This window comes from Akebia trifoliata, chromosome 3 (genome assembly GCF_017979445.1).
Source record: "Akebia trifoliata isolate Shusen 1 chromosome 3, ASM1797944v1, whole genome shotgun sequence".
Taxonomy (NCBI): Eukaryota; Viridiplantae; Streptophyta; class Magnoliopsida; order Ranunculales; family Lardizabalaceae; genus Akebia; species Akebia trifoliata.
This window is the reverse complement of record NC_141377.1, coordinates 4,788,681-4,807,962: the sequence shown is the minus strand read 5'-3', so window position 1 is coordinate 4,807,962 and position 19,282 is coordinate 4,788,681. Positions and strand designations below refer to the sequence as shown.

The 19,282-nt window shown below is 34.8% G+C and overlaps 1 protein-coding gene and 1 pseudogene across 1 annotated transcript; one reads left to right on the top strand and one right to left on the bottom strand.

Moving 5' to 3' along the window:
- Positions 1 to 1,877: 1,877 nt before the first annotated feature.
- Positions 1,878 to 3,781, top strand: LOC147405665 (U-box domain-containing protein 40 pseudogene; annotated as a pseudogene).
- A 4,477-nt stretch (positions 3,782 to 8,258) lies between these two features.
- LOC147405664 (ferredoxin thioredoxin reductase catalytic beta chain family protein) lies at positions 8,259 to 18,280 on the bottom strand. The gene is made up of 6 exons (XM_086433451.1): positions 18,041 to 18,280; positions 14,453 to 14,565; positions 12,774 to 12,823; positions 12,575 to 12,646; positions 10,377 to 10,437; positions 8,259 to 8,387 (listed from the first exon to the last, which is right to left on the bottom strand). The coding sequence occupies exons 1-6, from the start codon at positions 18,132 to 18,134 to the stop codon at positions 8,343 to 8,345; spliced, it is 435 nt and encodes a 144-aa protein (XP_086289577.1). The 5' UTR covers positions 18,135 to 18,280; the 3' UTR covers positions 8,259 to 8,342.
- Between the last annotated feature and the right edge of the window lie 1,002 nt (positions 18,281 to 19,282).

Below are 19,282 nucleotides of genomic sequence, written 5' to 3'. Positions count from 1 at the left end.
CATCATCAATCTGTAAAGTAGATTTCTAAAGAGGGTTTTGAAAGTTGTAAGTGGTTAACAACAACTCTGTCAATTATGATTGATAGTATATGGAAATTTGGATATTTTTTTAAAATATTTTTTTTTTAATGTGGGGTTCAAATAATTGAAATTCGTGGAAATAAAGTGAGATTTGATTCGTCACTTTTATGAAGCTCATGCCCTTGTGCTTCGTCGGGACTTGGTATCGTGCATTATGCATCACATCTCATAACAAACGCCCAAGTTTTCACCCACAAATTTCCAAAATGCCACCTGAAGGTGTCCACACATCATTTTACATTTTTTTTTAATAATTAATTGAATTTTTGGGTGTCAATGGGTATCCGAACGGAACTAAAATCAAAATAAAAACCTCTTATCTGATTCCTTTTTTATTGGAATTGATTGAATTAGGTCTAATATGGAGTTAAATCGATAAAAATCAAAATCATTAGACTCTATCTGATGACTATTCACGGGTACCCAAAACTGATTTATTTTTTATATTTTACATGATTTAAAATTTTTCTATATTTTAAAATTAACTTGTATTATATAAAATTCTTCAATTTTTCATATAAACTAAATACTGAAGTTTAAAATGGCTCATCTTTTCTTAGAATTTATTACTTGTAAAAAAGATGAATTTTAATTTTTGAAAAAAAAATCATTAAATCATACTTTTAGTGGAACAAATATAATTAAGTTGATACTTCATAGATAATTTGTTATTTTTAAAAGGAATTTTTTTTTTATTATTATAATGATTTCAAAATATTTTTTTTCTCATTCGATTTTTGAGAATCGTAATTGAAGGGTACTCGTGATTATTGGTGATTCCCATTCCACTTATTTTAGAATCGGAATTGGAATCAACAAAAATCAATACTGATAAAATATAATGGTTATGATTATAATTTTCTTTGGAACCGACCCATTAATACCATGGTTTCAAAATTCGTCCAAGACTGAGACGTGTCGCTTGAATTGCTCGATATCAGGCATGGACGAGATAGATAAGTTAGTTTTTCGAACAAAATTTAAAATCCCACATTCATTTTTCTACGAGACATCTGAAACATATTGGAAAACTTGTTCGAAACGACTTGGTATCTAGCATGGCAAGATGAGCAAGTTTTAAAATCATGGGTGACACTCCTACTCCTACAATTTATAATTCAAATCACTCCTACAATTTATAACAATTGTTGGTGCTTGTTAAGATTGTGACTTCTTGGACTTGTTTAAGTCCTAGCCTAAACCTAAAGAGACGGATTTTACCTTAGACCAGCCCATTACCTCTATGAGACTTAAGTTGACTAAGTTCTAACTCAAATCTAGCAGGTTTGAGTTGAACTCGAATTGAGTTTAGGTGGAATAAAGATCAGATTAACGTGTTCAATTGACACCCCCAATGCATGGGAGGTGTCAATGGGTCAATTTTGATTCAATTCTAAAAAGAATTGAAATCATTAAATTTTATTGATTCAACTTTCAAATATATGGAATCAGAATCACAATCATAAAAAAAATTCCTTAAACGATTTTGATTCTAGATTCCAATTAATTTTATCGATTTGATTATAAGAGATCCAAATCTAATAAAAAAAAATTTAGAATCAGGGTTTTCGGTTCGGGTTAAATGGGTACCCATTGAAACCCTAAATTATTGGGACTTACTTCCATGGCTCAAAGTTGATGTTACATTGATTAATATTGGCCATACTTACAGAAGGGTAGTTCTGAGAGAAGAAAAGCTGGTTTTCGTAAATAAATGGCAAAAGCATGGTCAATTCTTTTTGTAAGTTCTTCTGTTTCTAGCGAATCAAATTCCAGCATAAAAAAGACATCATCATCGCTTCAAGCCTCCAACTCTCTCTCTCTCAGCTTCAGCAACTTTAACTGCTCTTCATCAACAATGGAAAATTTGGGAATTTTCATTAAATTACTGAAGAATTTAAGGATAACTGTTCAAGCTCTGATCAGAGCTAGTAAATTTTGAAGATTGGGAGAGTTGCAGAGATGGGTAATGGTGGAAAGAACAGGTGGAGAATCACATTCTACCGTTCTCAATCTGCTTTAAAACCCAAAATCAAGAATCCACCAAAGGAATTCCTTTGTCCAATTTCTGGATCGTTAATGGTGGATCCAGTAATCGTTGCTTCAGGTCAAACCCTAGAGCGTAACTGTGTTCAAGTTTGTAAAAATTTAGGGTTTACACCGATCCTCTCTGATAGTTCAAAACCTGATTTCTCTACTATAATCCCAAATATCGCCATCAAATCAATGATCCTCAACTGGTGCGATTGTTACAGTCTCGATCGTCCAAAACCCCTTGAATTTGGTGTCATAGAGAAGATCGTCCATACATTAATGGAGTCTCAACAAGCAAAGATTGTGGTTTCGGAGAAAGAGCTACTTAAAGCAGTAACAAAGTACTCGTTCGCAGTCAATGAGTTGAATCGTCAGTCTCCGATTCATTGTGACTCGAGCTCGGACGAATCGGTGACGATTTCTTCATCTTCATCCGAGATCGTTGCAGAAGAAACCCTAAACTCTAATTCTCTTTTACAAGAGGAAGAAGAGATCTTCGTTAAGCTCAAGAGTTCTCAAGTATCGGATCAAGAAGAAGCCGTGACGACATTAAGAAACATCACGAGAACCAATCAAGAGATCAGGATTCCTCTCTGTACTCCTCGATTACTCTCAGCCGTTCGATCTCTGTTAATCTCTCGATACTCTTCTATCCAGATTAACTCTGTTGCAGCTTTGGTTAATCTCTCATTGGAGAACGTTAACAAGGTGAAGATCGTACGGTCCAGATTTGTTCCAACATTGATCGAAGTGTTAAAGAGAGGATACCCTGAAGCGCAGGAGCACGCAGTCTCGGTGCTCTTCAGCTTAGCTCTTGAAGATGAGAACAAAACAGTGATTGGAGTGTTAGGCGCATTGCCTCCTCTCCTTAACTCGCTCAGGTCTGAGAGTGAGCGAGTTAGGAGTGACTCGGTACTCGCTCTGTATCATCTCTCACTCGTTCAGAGTAACCGATCCAAACTCGTGAAACTCGGAGCAATTCCGAGTCTATTAGGTATGACGAAGAGAAGGGATGTGGGTGAGAGGGTTTTGCAAATTTTGTGTAATGTGGCTGTTGGTAGTAAGGGTGGGCGTGCAGCGATGCTTGATGCAGGTGCGGTTAAGTGTTTTGTTGAGTTGTTAAGTGGGAGTGAGTCTGACTCGGAGGTAACACGGGCGAGTTGTGTTGAAGCGTTGTATGAGCTAAGTTGTGGGACTTTGAGGTTTAAAGGGTTGGCAAAGGAGTCCGGAGCGGTGGAGGTGTTGAGAGAGGTTGCGGAGAGAGGGAGCGAGCGAGAGCGGACGAGGGAGAAGGCGAAGAAGATTTTAGAGATGATGAGGGGGAGAGCGAGAGGTGGACAAGAGGAAGAGGAGGTGGTGGTGGTGGATTGGGAGAGTTTGTTGGACTCGGGGGTATTGAGTCGGAATCGTTATCAACTCGATGGTGAGAAGAAAAACTCGTAAGATTTGGTTTTCGGGTTTTGAGATACATTTGTAATTATGGTTGGTTTTGTGAGGGTGTATAGTTCTTCTAGGGAGTGGATCCTCTCTGTAGTTCTTTTTCCCTATAACCCCATGTAGTGGATATTGACGATTGAAGGAGCGTCACATTACAAAGACACAAATCCGTTCATTAAAAAATGAAAGTTCTGAAACTATTCATTTACAAATCATTAGATCAATCTCAAATTTTGACGATCCTCTTAATTAACCATTTAACAAATCTGAAAATCACCAAATGATAGGTAACACATGATCCTTGCCATGTAGGTACAAAGTCAAATTGTTACGACTTGTCTTCGGTATAATTATTATTGGGATATGTATTATTGAGACATGCATGAAATCCCAATCGTTGGATTTTGCATTTACTGATCCATAGATACGTGATATTCTCAGGAATACATCTTTTATCCTATCATTGGATTTTGCTTTTACACATGGCAGATGAGCGAATACTTAACACCTTTTCCTATAGTTCCTTATAGCACTTTTACATAATTTTATTTATTATTATTATTATTATTATTACTATGGGGTGTGGACCTGTAGACCCGACCAGCAAGAGCTAGGTAACTAATTTCTTATAACAGCATATCTTGCCAAAAAACCCTTGAATACATGTAATACCCTCATAAACCACACATATGCCATCTAAGCCAAGAATGTCTTAGTAAATGTGACATCAAAATCCCTTCTTTAAAAATTGAGAAATTTAGTGACCATCCATTTTCAAAACCTTGGATGATGTTAAAACATGTTTATTTTATTTTATTTTTTTAAATCTGACTCTAGACATTTTTAATTTTTAATTTTTAATTTTTTATATTATATAAGTTAAATTTTATTAAAAGAAAGATAAGAAGTCCTCATAGAAAAGAAAAAAAAGGAAAACAAAAAGACAAAACCACTACTTTCTAGTAACAATTTCCCATCTTAAGACAAAGTCTTAAAATAAGGAAAAAAAAAAAAAATCCTAAATTCCTTGAATTGCTTGGATCAATAGAACAACAAATTGAGGATACTTATCTCTTGCGAAGTGTTTTCCTTCCTTGCAAATGTGCGTATATTCCTCTCTTTTCATAAACCTCAACAAATAACAAATGACGTTAAATTCTACAAAATCCTCAACCCGTCAAAAAGATAATGAACCCTCCAACCACACAAAAGAGAAATATTCGAGCTGAGGTTATAATTTTTTTTCAAGGTGATCCTCTCTCTAATGTGAAAAGAGTGTTGGAAGGAAAAAGTGGTACAGAGAATTGGCTTCCCATAGTGAAGTAGCTACCAAACTTAAGAGATATAAATTATTTGACAAGGTCAAAAATTGAAGGAGGCAATTTAATTATTTTTTAAATCAAGGGAGGCATGTCAAATATCCCTCATTATTCAAGGTGTTGACTCAAAAAAAACCCCATCATCTTCTATAAAAGCGCACACCACCAAAATTATCTTCTATAAGAATCTCTAAATGAGAGATAATTTAATAGTAGTATTATTAGACTTTATGGTTGTAATAATAATTTAAAACCAAGCACCTATATTCCTATGCTTTACACCTTAAAAAGGAGAATTCACCTTTTATAAACTCATATTGTGTGCTTTTTACCTCTTTTGTGGTGTAGCCCATAGTTTTAGAACTCATTGAGTTGACTCAATTTGTTTGAGTTGACTTGCCTCCAAAACTCGGTGGACTCAACTTGTCAAGTCCACTCAAGAAATTGATGATAAACTCATCAACTCTGCCAAGTCAATTTAAGAAATGCACTGAATAAAGTTGATTGAGTTTTGCTACTATATTTAATATTTTTGTGAAGAAGAAAAATAAAAATATTATAATTTATTTTAAATTTTAAAATATAAAAAAATTATTTTTGAGAATTTATAAATTTAATATATTTTTATTTGACTCGTTCAACTCAACCCATGAGTCAAATTTTAAAAACTATGTCCGAGTTCGAAGAGATGAAGTAGCTCTAATCTTTGCTCGGTGCATGCTTAGATTGTAAATTAATGAATCGTGACTAGACAAGTAAAACTTGTTAATTTTCCTCTCGTCTTACAAATTTGATCGTCGAAGTGTAATTGAAAAATGCCCCCCCAGTGACATAGAGACTGAGGAGATTACAAAAGACGTGAACTTGACAATTCATGGTACATATCGAGAGGGGTTTGGAAACCTTAAATTTCCTCCATGAAGGTACAATGTATTAAATAGTTGTAGTCACCTTATAAACTCTGCTTTGCAACCCAATTGAGGAAACCTAGGAATAGGGGAGGATCAAGAGAATTTCACTTGCAGAAGCCGAACTAATAATATGAAAATGAAATTAGAAAAATTATAAATAATAATGCATATACTTTGTTGTAATAGAAGTCTTATTATACATTTACCCATGAAAATAATTTCAGATTTTATAATAATTTGATATTTTTAAATTAAAAAAAACTGATAATTGCCTTTCTTTTCTGTTTTATTTAACGTATGAATTGTGATAATATAACGTCCCTCTCTCACATACACCCCGGCCACAGAACCATGGATCATTTACCTCAGGATATACAAGAAAAATTATGATTCTACATATCCCGAGGCAAAGGATCTACGGTTCTGTGATGGGGATGTAGGGCGATGTATGTGAGAGGGGGGCATCAGAAAATCATTAATCTTAATGCATAGTTGTAAGAGGGCCCCACATGAAGGAATTTGATCTAAATTTTGTGTTCTCAAAGATACCTAACTTAAAATAAATTATATTGTAAAATTTATAATTTTATTCATCTATTTTGTTGATGGCAATGTTTGAACTCAAGACCTATTGAGTGTTGTTTGTAAAGTGTAGAGATTTCCTTAACTGAGAAGAAGAATCTTTAAAAAAAGGAGAAAATATAATTTCCTACAACTCAAATTCTCGTAAAAAGTGGAAAAAATAAAATGAGTACAAACCCTAACAATTACACTCTCATGCCATTTAGGCCAAAATAACTTATATTTTGAAAGAACCATCAAATTAGCGAGTAAAGTGGACTCAACTCGATGCATTTTAAAATTATGATTCTCTATGTAGTTCCATCTGTCTAAGTGAACCGTTGGATCTAACTATCGTCCATGTATGATCCATACTAGATCTGACCAACTATCATTAAAGTGGGACAACATCGTACACTTTGTGGTTGATAAATTTAGAGATATGGCCACTTTTGGGCTCTAATTTTCAAACTCCATGTTTTCATCTTTATTTCAATGAAGAATGGGAGGCTTCAAATAACAAAGTATGTTTTGTTTTTCACCTCCTTTTGTCATTCTCTCCTAAAGAAGGCATCCACTAAAACTTCAAAAGTGTCTCCTAACATTTGCTTTGCTTTGCTTTTGCCATCGAAATTAGTGTTTGAAAGTTGACAATGGTATTGGATTCTCTATATCCTCTATGATTTTAATCTCGGTCTCATTCATCAATGATACGGATTCACATTGTGTTTCAACATTCACATCATCTCGTGAGGTAAACGAGATGTCTCAGATGATATTTTGAAAATTTCAACTGAGTCAATGGGATTTTGTAGATTTTAATTAAAATAATAATAATTATTTAATTTTAAATATTTATTATCTCAATAAAACAGGATTTTATTACCACACATTTATTAATTTATCTTATTTTATTAAAAAATTATAACTATTTTGATTTAAATATGTGTTAATCAATCAATATAAACCGAGTTTAATGGACTATCTCGTCCTCCATCTTCCATGGATGAGACGAGACATCAAACAGAGTTTTGAAACCATGATACCCTCCTCTCTTTTCTTCTCATGTTGTTGGGGTTTTTACTCTAGACCGAATTTTTAAACTTTATTGTCTTTCTTTGTGAACTTTTAATCAAAGATGTTTTTTTAACTCGAGTAAAAAGACCAACCTACCCCAAACGAAGCATCTTAGATAACGTTGATGCTGTGATATTACTTTAAAAACCAATTGTTCGTCACCAAATAATCAATCTTTTTGATCGACATTTATTTATTTTTTTCTTATTGTGGGTATCCCCATATTTCGTGTGGACTGATGCCATGGTCACATGCACCGCTCCCTCAAAAAGTCCTGAGTGCAACTGATTGAGTCAAGAGTCAACCAGACCGTTGAGGGTGGCCCCAAGGAATTCATAGCTTCGTGGGTTTCAAACACTTGACCTACCCTTCCTGCGGAACTTATCAAGGCTTGGTTTGTGAATAAGCCATGAAATGAAACAGCCCTTCGATGGAAACTATATTGATGGTGGGGGGGTGATAACGAGCAAATATTGGAGATGGTAGGGTAGGGCTGATGACGGGCAGACTATTGGGAGTTGGGGGTAAGGGGAGGACATCGGTCCAGGAGACAACTATTACGCGCCTACCCAGATCAAAACTAAACTAGTTGATTCTCGTTTATCGGCTAGTCGGGGACCTTAACATCATCTGCTGAGATCTCCAGATCCCAAGTGGGTCCTCACATTATTAGTGATTAGCAGCCAACATTAACTACTTGGAAGGTCAAATCATTTGCTTGATAATCATGTATTTTTAACAACATTTGGTGTTTTGATATTGGACACCATTGTTTCCCCCATTCTCTTCCTTGTATAACCTTACGTAGTTGGTACCCAAAAAAAAGTGAAAACTTGGATAAAATTCAAGACCTGGACTGTGATTAGGATATAAACATACATACAAGTAGGAATCATTCAAGTGCATTTAATACAACATGTGGTCACATATTTGTTGTTGATTCCCTGATTTCATCCAAGGAGATGGCCTGCGTGGCAAAAAAAAAAAAAAGTGAGATCATGAACCAATAGCAACAACAGTACTAAGTAGTGATCAAACAAGTACATAACGATGAGCTTCATGTTTTGCAGCACTCTCCCATTGCCTTAATATCATAGTAACAAAAAAAACAGTTTTTTTTCAAAGGCCCGTTTAAAACATGTTCTGAAACTTCAACGATTAAAACAATAAAAAAAAAACTCGTATGTTTCAACACAAAAAAACATGTTCTTACTGTTCTTTTTTTTTTTTTTTAATGTTTTAAACACGTCTTTTGCATTTTAAACATGTGTTTTTAAAATAATAAAACCCCATTTTTTATAAGCCTATGATTTATTTCTATACCCTTATGGTTGTTGATTAATATGAGATTTGATAATAATGTCTTGATGTTATGATTTTAAAAAAATTTCAATAGTGTCTTATTTTGCTCAAAAGATTCGTTGATGGTTAAACTTTTTTCTAGCATCACAGAATACCTAATTATGTGTGTAAACATGTTATCATGCATAGATATTCAGAAGTGTTTTTTTATATTTTCTTTTTTATTTTTGCCCAAAAATATATTGGAAACTTAGAATAAATGTCTAATGTATTATATGTATTACATTTTTTTATAATTTTTAATATATATTTTATTTTTTATATTTATCATAGTTTCCCTGTTTGTTCTCATTTCTTTCCCATTTTTTTCCAAAGTTTTCCCTTGCCGTTTTAAACCCATATCCTTACTTGGTGACTATGCTTAATATAACAACTTTATATATAAAAGAAGCATAAGCAAGGTTTAGCATGTTTTCGGTAGCTTAATGATGGATTTTCTTTCATTTTTTTTTTTTACACTTCTTTCATTTTGGCAAGCGGTCTAAGATTTAGATGACTTTTTGTCTCCAGTTGGACGATCCAAGAAGCCAAGACACCCACTTCAAGTCTCTCCCCAAGTTTTTGACGGTTAAATTTTGTTAGCTAGTAGTGTTGTTTAAAGTTTTATTGTTACATTTCATAGGTTCATAACAGTTGGATAGAGATCTGACATTATCGAAGGCTTCTTCCAAAAATTTGGGTCAGCTGAACAAATTCTGTCTAAAACTGAATAAAAGGAAGGAATTCTAGTTAGGAGATTGATCAAGTTTTTACACTGTACTCCAACTTGACGCAACCAGTCATTTATCCGAGCTTGGGACCAGCAATGTATTGTAAAAGAAACATTACACAGGCAGAACTCTTTTTCTTTGCTTACTAATTCATAAATAAAAGAAAATAAACAAAAATGTGTAAACAGGACAATATTGTGTAGAAAAACATTTTGGAGTTCAGTACTCAATAGAATGCATAAAAGAATGAAGACCCATCAATAACCTTGCACACGTTTGAGAGTCCAAGAGAGGTGGAGATTGATTTTTTGTCCAAATGAACAAGCACTAAGTCGAAGCCACTTCTATGTCAGACTGTCTTGGATGGTTTGGGTCCTTTCAGAATGAAGTTTGTCTGTTTTTCTTTTTTATGGGAAAGCTGGACATGAACACACGACCTCAAAGTTGTTCTGCAATGTGTCAAACCAACTGAGCTAGGGTCTAAGCCCTAACTTTCAGAATGAAGTTATGACCAACACTAACCTGAAGTAGGAGAAAATGGAGTAAACTAGCAGAAGAACATTAACAGTAGATCTGATTGAGTTAAAAGGTAAAAGTATGTAACAATGCCACTCCAACAGCTAAAGATCACATCCCTAAAGACAAAACCAACAAAAAAAGAATCCAAGAATTTCCTGTGTTCGACTTCATTTTGGGCACACGCCTCCCTCAACAAATGACTAACTTGTAACATGTGAATCACCATATCGAGCTTGCAGGGCTCAATGTGTCAGAAAAGATGCATCTTTTCATAATTTTTTTAAAAACAGGAGAGAAATGAGCCGACCCTAAGTTTTTGAGACAGGGTTTAATGATGATGGTAAACAAGGAGAGAATGGGATTACCTGATCTTGGCCAGCAAAATCATTATCGGGTGTGAGGAAAAGCATGCAGTGGCATTCCTTCCTGTCAATAGAATGTTGAATTTAGACACACCCACTAAATCAACTGAGTAGAGCGACAAGGGAAAGAAAAAACACAATTTGCATCCATATGATTCAGATACTTGCATAAGACACCTATAAATGTACAATTCTGACAATTTTGAGCTGAATCCAAGCTCTATTCGTTGTTTTCTGAAGCCTGACACCATTTTTTTAGAGAGCTTCTATTGCCACACCAACTTTTGCTAACACTACTCCAAGATGTGTGCTAATTCTTTGGTGATTTACATATGAATTGGGGTGGCATTAGAAAAAGTTGGTGTGGCAATAAAATCTCTCTTTCTTTACCCGGAAACAATAGCATTTATTCCAATTTTATAAGATGCCTTGTATCATCCTCTGATCTCAGATTTGAGCTTTAAATCTCTGTGTTAAAATGCTAGGAGAACAGACAAATGCATAGAGAAATATGTAAAAACAAGGAAAAGGGAGTCAATTGAAAAAATAGAAATTATATTGCCACACCAACTATTACTTACAACACACCAATCCTTTTGAGATTGAGTAGTTGTTTACATATGGATTGGTGTGTTATAAGTAAAAGTTGGTGGGTTGATAGCAGCTCTCTAAAAAAACTGTGTACACTCCATTTCAGATCCTTATGCCATACCAATTTTCTTTAAAAATGTGGAAAGAAGTTCCAATGCCAAGCCACTACAATGGACACACTTTCATCATAGCAGTAGAAACGTTTCTTAAGCACATTATATTAGCAAATGGTGCTATTCCAAGGGGTTGGCCTAGTGACAAGCCGAACCTTGATAAGCTCCTCAGGAAGGGTAGGTCAAGTGTTCAAAACCCCATGAAGCTATGAATTCCTTGGGGCCACCCTCCAGTCCAGTTGACCCTCGACTCAACCAGTTGCATGAAGGACTTTCCAAGGGGGCGGTGCGTGTGACCGTGGGATTAGTATCACCCGAAGGGTTGGGATACTCACGATAAGCAAAAAAAATATTAGCAAATGGTGCTGATGTGATGACATAATAAGGTTCGTCATAGTCAACCTGTTACTCTCGCAGCAACCCCTTCATGAAAAGTTTAGCACCATATTTTTTTATAAAGAAAAACTGAGAATAGGTTGAGAAAACTAGATCCAACTCGTGAACTCATCGGATTCAAAAGCCACCATGTATGCATGGCAGAAGGAATATTTCCTTTCAAAGCATGCCAAGGTGGTGACCATTAGGCTTTGATCTCTCTATAGAGATCATTAATTTTTCTCAACTACATTATTATAGTTAACTTGCACTTGCCCACGAAAAAATGAAAAATGTTCACTAGCATCAAAAGATTTGACTACATATACAACAACATGGGCAAAACCCAAGTTCCGTCTATCTTAAGACTCAATATCTCAACCTGTACAACAACTTGCCAACAAAGCTGAATAACAACCTTAGCGAAAGGCATACGCTCTCATTTAGGGTTGAAGATCTTAGTTTCTTCCCAGTGACTCTTAAGATAGAAAGGCAATTTTTCAACATTATCTCCTAGGATTCTTGCAAGTGAGGGGCCTTGAAGACTAGCAACTAATGTCGACCACATTAGGGATTTAGTTGAGGATAATATATGTATATATAGGGTCAGGTTCCGAAGACTCATGGAAAATGATTCATGCAAAAACATATGGTCCTTGACAATATAAACATGAAATCCAACAGCCAGGATTTATGCATGTTCTGATAATACAAGTCTCGGGGGAAACTTATCCCAAGGTTAAATCCAACCATTGGATTTTAATACAAGAAACACCGGAAACACATACCCACACCCATCATTAGATAAATTCGACCATTTGGATTTTATTCTGATGCAAGATTATTTTCTTTCACTGTTAAATTTCGGTACAAAGGTCAAATTCTAGCATTCCTTGTTCTAATTTCTAAATAAACAACACAAATGGATAAGAGTATAGTTAATACTGAATTAATTAATAAAACCTGTCATGCAGAAGATAATAATATTAGCAGCCTGTAAAGTAAATAATTTCGATATTCCATCATATTGTTTTAGTGACTAAGTATATAGAGACCCTCCATGAGGCTTATCACCTATTACTATAGAATATTCACAAATTAGAGTGAAAAACCAATGTGTACCTTTCCCTCATGGGAACACAGGGACAGTTCCAAAATCCCTGCCCTACTTCAGCAGCTTTGTCATCGTAATGCCTGGAAAAAAAATTGGGTTTTAGCTTCAGAAATTATAAACAAAATAAAATCAATTATTGATTCTGTAACAGATAAAATTTGCAAGAGAGCACAATTCTTCATAATAGAGCAAGAAAAAAATATTTACCTACAAGGGCAAAGTGGTGCTCCCAACGAATCTTTATGGTCAGCTAATCCCTGTCGATGGGAAATTTTGATAAGACACATGGAAAATACAAAAATACTTATGAAGTAATATAACCTTTTAGAATTTTAAGATCCACCCAATCCAATCCCATTCTTTTCTTCTTTCAACAAGTTCAGTTCCACTTGAGAACTCCGAAGTCACCCTTATTTATTCATTTAGATGAGTAAAAGTCATCATTATGCCAAATTACACCTCTCAATTGTATCTTTCTAACTTTGCTAGGAAAGCAAGGGTTAGTGGTAAGGGTGAAAGCGGGCTCAACAGGTTTTGAACACAGGTGGTATCAACACTCTACAAAGTTATCAATCCCATTGATGGAAAGCTCATCATTCAGGCAGGAAGATTTGTATTGGGTCCCCCAAACGGGTAAAAGAGGGAAGATAGTAAAGTTTGAGGGGTACTATTCAAAAAGGGGGGGAGGAGAGGAAAGACAATAAAGTTGAAGGGGTATATATTATTAAAAGGGGGGATAAAGTTGAAGGGTTTGTAGGGAAGGGGAGAAGAAGAGGAAAGACAATAAAGTGGGGTTGTGTTTTATTATATAGATTTCTGATCCTCCAAAAGAATCCATTAAATCGGCCAGTTATAAACACCAGATTGGTCAAATTTGGGCATAAGACATCAGCTATGTGAGGCCTAGCAAATGGTGGTCCCAAACCCAAAGCATGTGTGGCACATGGACCACAAAAGGAAGGGAGGGCAGCCTCCTCCAATGTGCTACCCTAACGAGTATTCCTCTTCAAAACCAAGAGCCTTAAAATGAAAATTTGCGTAAAAGGTGGGGTTTTTTGCTAGGAAAGCAAGGTTTAGTAATCAACAACAGTGAAGATGGGTTCAATGGGTTTTTGAACCCCAGTCATGGCATCAACACTTCATGCGCCGTATCAACTTAGCCAAGTTGGAACTTTCGATGAGATTAATGAATGAAACAAACAAGGTGTGATCCCAATAAAACTCAGTGACAAAACCAATAGACTCGGGTGAAAATTTATGTGTAGAGCTTTGGAATCAAGGAAACAAGAGGGTAAATGAGATGCTATTAAAATGTGAAGATATTCAGCTCAAACGACCCTATTAACAATGATTTAGTCTTTTAAGATATCATTGTAACAGTTGAGTAAATATTTAACAACGACAAATAACACCGTGAACTACTCTGCATAACTATGCCCACCAGGCTAGTTTTAAGGAATAGAAATTGGATCTTTGCTAGAGCACAACACTCACTAAAAAGACGAAAAAGCCACTGAAAAGATATTTCCGAAGACAACAATGATAACTATATTTGGAGAAACTGGGGCATATATTGATCCATTGAGATATTGCATAACCAAAGTGTAATGCTATCCTTCCTTGCATGAGAGGAAAAATCCTCTTTGTTTGGCATGCACTCTTGTAAGGGTGTTTTGGAATTTTGGCAATTTACAACACCTTGTATTGCCATTAGTAATACCCTTATAAGGATGTCCAAAGAAAATGGCTAGGAGATACCTTCTTTCTCTTTGCATGAGGGAGCATTCCTCATACATAAACTAAACATACCCAGAGAAACGAGAGCATAAGGAAACTCATATTAAGCAGATACATGGCCTAAATACATGAATGCAACAAATGTCTACCTTGATGACAACAGAGGTGACTCCTTTATCAACACAGAAATATGTTCCTGAGCGACGAGCGTACTGCTCTGAAAACTTCCTCATTATTTCTACAGATTTCTCAGTAGGCTCCACTGGAAAAATCACATAACAACATGTTATAATAATTGCATTTATAGAACATAATATTATCTACAAGCTAGAAAAAAGAAGTATAAATTGGTAACAAAGGTTAGATGTGTTCCCCATCACTAACAATTCAGAACCAACAAGATTAAGTAAACCTTGTCATCCTGCCAACGTTGATCCGTATTTCTGAAAATTATATGCTCTATCATTCCCTTATTCATAAAAGAGTAACCTATTTTTGTTGCACTTGCAAGAAATGAATTTAAATAACTTCAAATCTCATTCTACAATTGCATGAAAAACACTATTTATTTCTTTCCTTTTTTGGACGAGAAATGTGTTTATAAATTTAAGTTTATTTTTTTTATAAGTAATATTTAAGTTTATTAGGGTTGGAAATTTAAGAAAAATAAATTACGAAAATTAGGTTATTTATTTGTTATTTTAGTTTTATTTGGGTTCTTAAATTTATTTCTTTATACATAGTTTGTATTATGATTTTTTTTAATGAAAAATTTGATGAATAAAGAATGAATTTCTTTCATGGAGTGAGTTCTCCACCATTCTTGGTGTGATTCTAAGAAACCCTTGGTGTGATTCTAAGGTTCTATCTTTCTATCCCTTTTTTTTTTTTTTTTTTTTCTAATCTTTATTTTTCTTTTCATTATTTTCAATTAACTTTATTGAATTCTTGATTCATGATTCATGATTCATGATTATTTATTCTTGAAACTTACAAACCTCAACCTTTAATCCTTTCCCTTTACTTTAACCCTTATCCAACCCCAACCAAAATATCTTAATTTACAAAACTTTGTATTTTCCATCTCAATAGTCAATTGGGATTTTGGAAACCCTTTTCCTACCGTCGCCAAAATCCTTAACCCAATTCCAAATCCCAAATCAAATTTCCCTAAACACCCTTTTTTCTCCTCTTCTTCCCTCACCGTCATGCATCAATAAAGAATTACAAGGACCCCGTGAAAATAAAATGTAACGCCAATGGAGTGTACTTAATTAAAAGAACGAAAAAGCACATAACAGTATTTAGGACAAAAAAGAATGAGTAAGTAATCCAACTTGTTCAAAATATCCATAAAACGATCACCAAATAACTCGAGAACAGAGGCCATATGATGAATTCAAATTATAATATTTTCCAAAACTTCACCTAGAAAAATAATAATAATAATAATTGCTATTGTTTATTGCCTTCCACATACTCCACTCTACAACCAGAAGGAACCAAAGCCCACAAAAATTTTCTTTTATGATACAAGACCCTTCAAAATATGGTGAAATAGAAAATAAACCATGCCTTTGGCAATGAACTTCAAATATTGCAAAACATTATCTTGAGTTGCATTCACATCGAATAAGAAGATAAGCTACCGAACCTTCATCTTCTTCAACATTATATACATGTTTGACAAGATTTTCTTTCTACCAAGTACATATAACATGCTCTATTGTTAAGATCTTATTAAGATGTTACCATCCAAAAGCATTACTTTATCATGAAAAAGTCGGTCCCATACTGCTCTGTGAGAAAAGATAGGGGCTATGCTTTCATCTCCAATTTCAAATAATGAGATTAAAACCAATAGTTTGCCACCGTCTCTGAAACAAAACATGTTTTAAAACACGGTATTCCATCTCATCTTGTCCCCCACTGATATCAAGTTGACTCACCCTAGTCATCTCATCTCAGACAAAATAAACCTTTTAAGTTGGTTTATAATTATTTATTAATATATATTTATACAAAAATAATTATATTCTTTTTATAAAATAAATGGATTAGAAGATTCCTAGTCACACAATCATATTTCTATTAAAAATTTAAGATAATATTTAAATTATTAAAAAATATCAACAATATATAAATAAGGATGAGTAGGCGAGTTTTACTAACTAGGCCCATATTTTCAAAACATCGGACTAGTAATATCATATTTTGGACAAATCGATTTGAAGGACAATTCACATTGAAAATCCCACTCGTTCATAAATGGTACCAAGATTGTGGCGCCCCTGACCCACACGTGTAGGATATTGTCCTCTTTGGGTTTTACCCCACACGGCTTTAAAACGCGTCCTACATGATAGGGTCAAGCTTGCCCTTATAGTCAGGCTCCGAACACCTACCCCTTTGATGTGGGACTAAACTCACAATTCCCCCTGTCATTCCATTCAGGGTAAAAGACGGCTCCACTTCAACCCGTCGGTCTCAACAACCCTTTTCTTGTCCCTGGTAGGCGCATCGGTGGGATCGTGACATTCTCTCCACCCAATAGAATGAGTCATCCTCGACTTTGATACCACTTGTAGCGCCCCTAGCCCACACGAGTAGGATATTGTCTGTTTTGGGCTTACCCTGCATGGCTTTAAAATGCTTCTTATATGATAGGGTCAAGCTTGCCATTTTAGCCAAGTCTTTGAACGTCTACCATGTCGATGTGGGACTAAACTCACAACTCCCCCTACCATTCCATTCAATGTATAGAACGGCTCTACTTCGACCCCTCGATTTCAACAACTTCCCTCTCATAGGTAGGTACACAAACGGGATCATGACAAAGATCACTTGGACAAGTAATCTCTGTTTGGGACAATTTATAAAACCATGCTTTGAAATATCCCTTAAATGCTCCTCCTTTCAATTTTTTATTGTATATTTTTGTTCTTTCTGGAATGCCTTTGTACATCCATTCTTCTTCACTATATTCATTTCTTTAGTGAAACTTCATTCCTCCACTTTTGTTCCTTGATTTCATAACCTTTTTCTACTATTTCCAAGAAAGAACATGAAATGGATCTTTTTCTTAATAAATAAAAACAACCAATTTGTGGGGGTCAACTTCCTTTGATCATATCTGAAAACAAGCTGTCGTGTCCACTCTTCATTCATCCAAGAGTTATATACATCAAGTATACAAGACTCTATGCCACATAAACCACTTCTCAATTATTCCCACTACTCCCACTGAACTAACATCATAACTACAACTCCTCAACCCATTACTACTGACCGACTAACACGTCTACTAACTAAATACCTGCAGCACATCCAATAACACATTACGCCTTAGCACTCCCTTTTACTGACTGTGCAGCCATGTCATACCTAGAAAACAGACCCATTGCAGAACATCAAACAAACTATCTTTTATTTTACTTTGGTCTCATTCATCCAACCTTCAAACAAATCGTTCTTGATCTGAAACACCTATTAACAACCCAAATTTATCCCAATAACTTGTTCTGTGTCAGTGCCACCCACCTTTGTAATGGAGAGCTTCTTTACTTAGCAAAGCAATAAATACCAACAACTAAACAATTACATGAAATAAAGAACTAATTAAAGAAACTTCGAACACTATCAATTAGAAACACTAATAAAAGACACAAAATTGGGGTTTTTTTTAGCATTCGAGATTGAATTAAAGAGAAATTACAACTCTGTTCTTAGATTCTCACCTTTGGCTCGAATCACATGGCGAAATGAACGTTTTGAAGGAGTTGTGAAGGTGGTTGGAATGCCAACTGTGTGTACAGAGGTTTGAAGAATCATGGCGGAGTCTGCAAATTAAACTAACAAAAAAAGATATTTTCTCGAAATCTGAAGAATTCGATCTTTATTCTTCTCAGATCCGATTAAAATAACTCATTTTTATTTTTCTTATTTTTGCGAACCATTCGTTTTTAAGTAAAATACACTGATAAGAGGGCGAAATAGAAACACCGAAATACGGACCAGGAGATCCAAGCAAACAAACCCTAGAATGTTTTGACTTTTAATGAAATTACTATAACACCCTCCTAATATTGGAATTATTGAGTTTGTTCTTTAAGGGACTTTAAGTGCTTTTTGGTCATTTGAAATGTTATCCGCATTGGAAAATTTTACTGGGACGTCTAAATGCCACTTGTTCAGTTGTCAATTTAGCCCGCAAAAAGACGTAAGTCGGCAAAGTTTTGCGTTACAAACTCGCAAAGTTTAGGATGGGCTTTTGACGTGGATATTTACTTAAAAGATAGGTGAGAGATTTTTTTTTTAAATTAATCCTAGGTTTTAAGACTTTTCTTAATAGTTGCTTTTGTAAAATTCTATTTTTCTAATTGTAGACACTCCAATTTGCACGAATTCATTAAAAAATCTAAAATTTCAAAATCTTAAGTTGGTTTCAATTAAAGGTACAAAGCCTTTCAATGGACCTACATTGCATAATAATTGTCACTTGACACATTTTTTCATGTATACGTAAACACATGTATTATTTTATATTAATTTGCATGCCTAAATCTTATTCCTAATCCAATCCCATCCAATTCCATAACCCATTTGTAATCCAATTCCATACTCACTTCCTAATTCCGAATCCACTTTTTATTAATCAATTTAGAATCCATACCCTAACCCAATACCAAGTTCATTTGCAAGCTTAGTTCAAATATCTAAATCCAAATCACTACGAGTCTATAACCTAAGTGTGGACATGGGATTTTCAACTTTTTGGAACATCCCTCCACTTTGGGGTGTTTTGGAGTCACCACCATTCATTTTTCGGAAATGGGTGTGAATGGTCACCCGAAGTTGTATTCTTTGAAAAAATATGTCATTTTGACATTTTGATGACTCTCGTATGAATATGGTACATGGTCCAACCTTGATTCAAGGTAAGGGGGTCCATTTAGGGAAGGTGTTAGGCACCCTCCTCC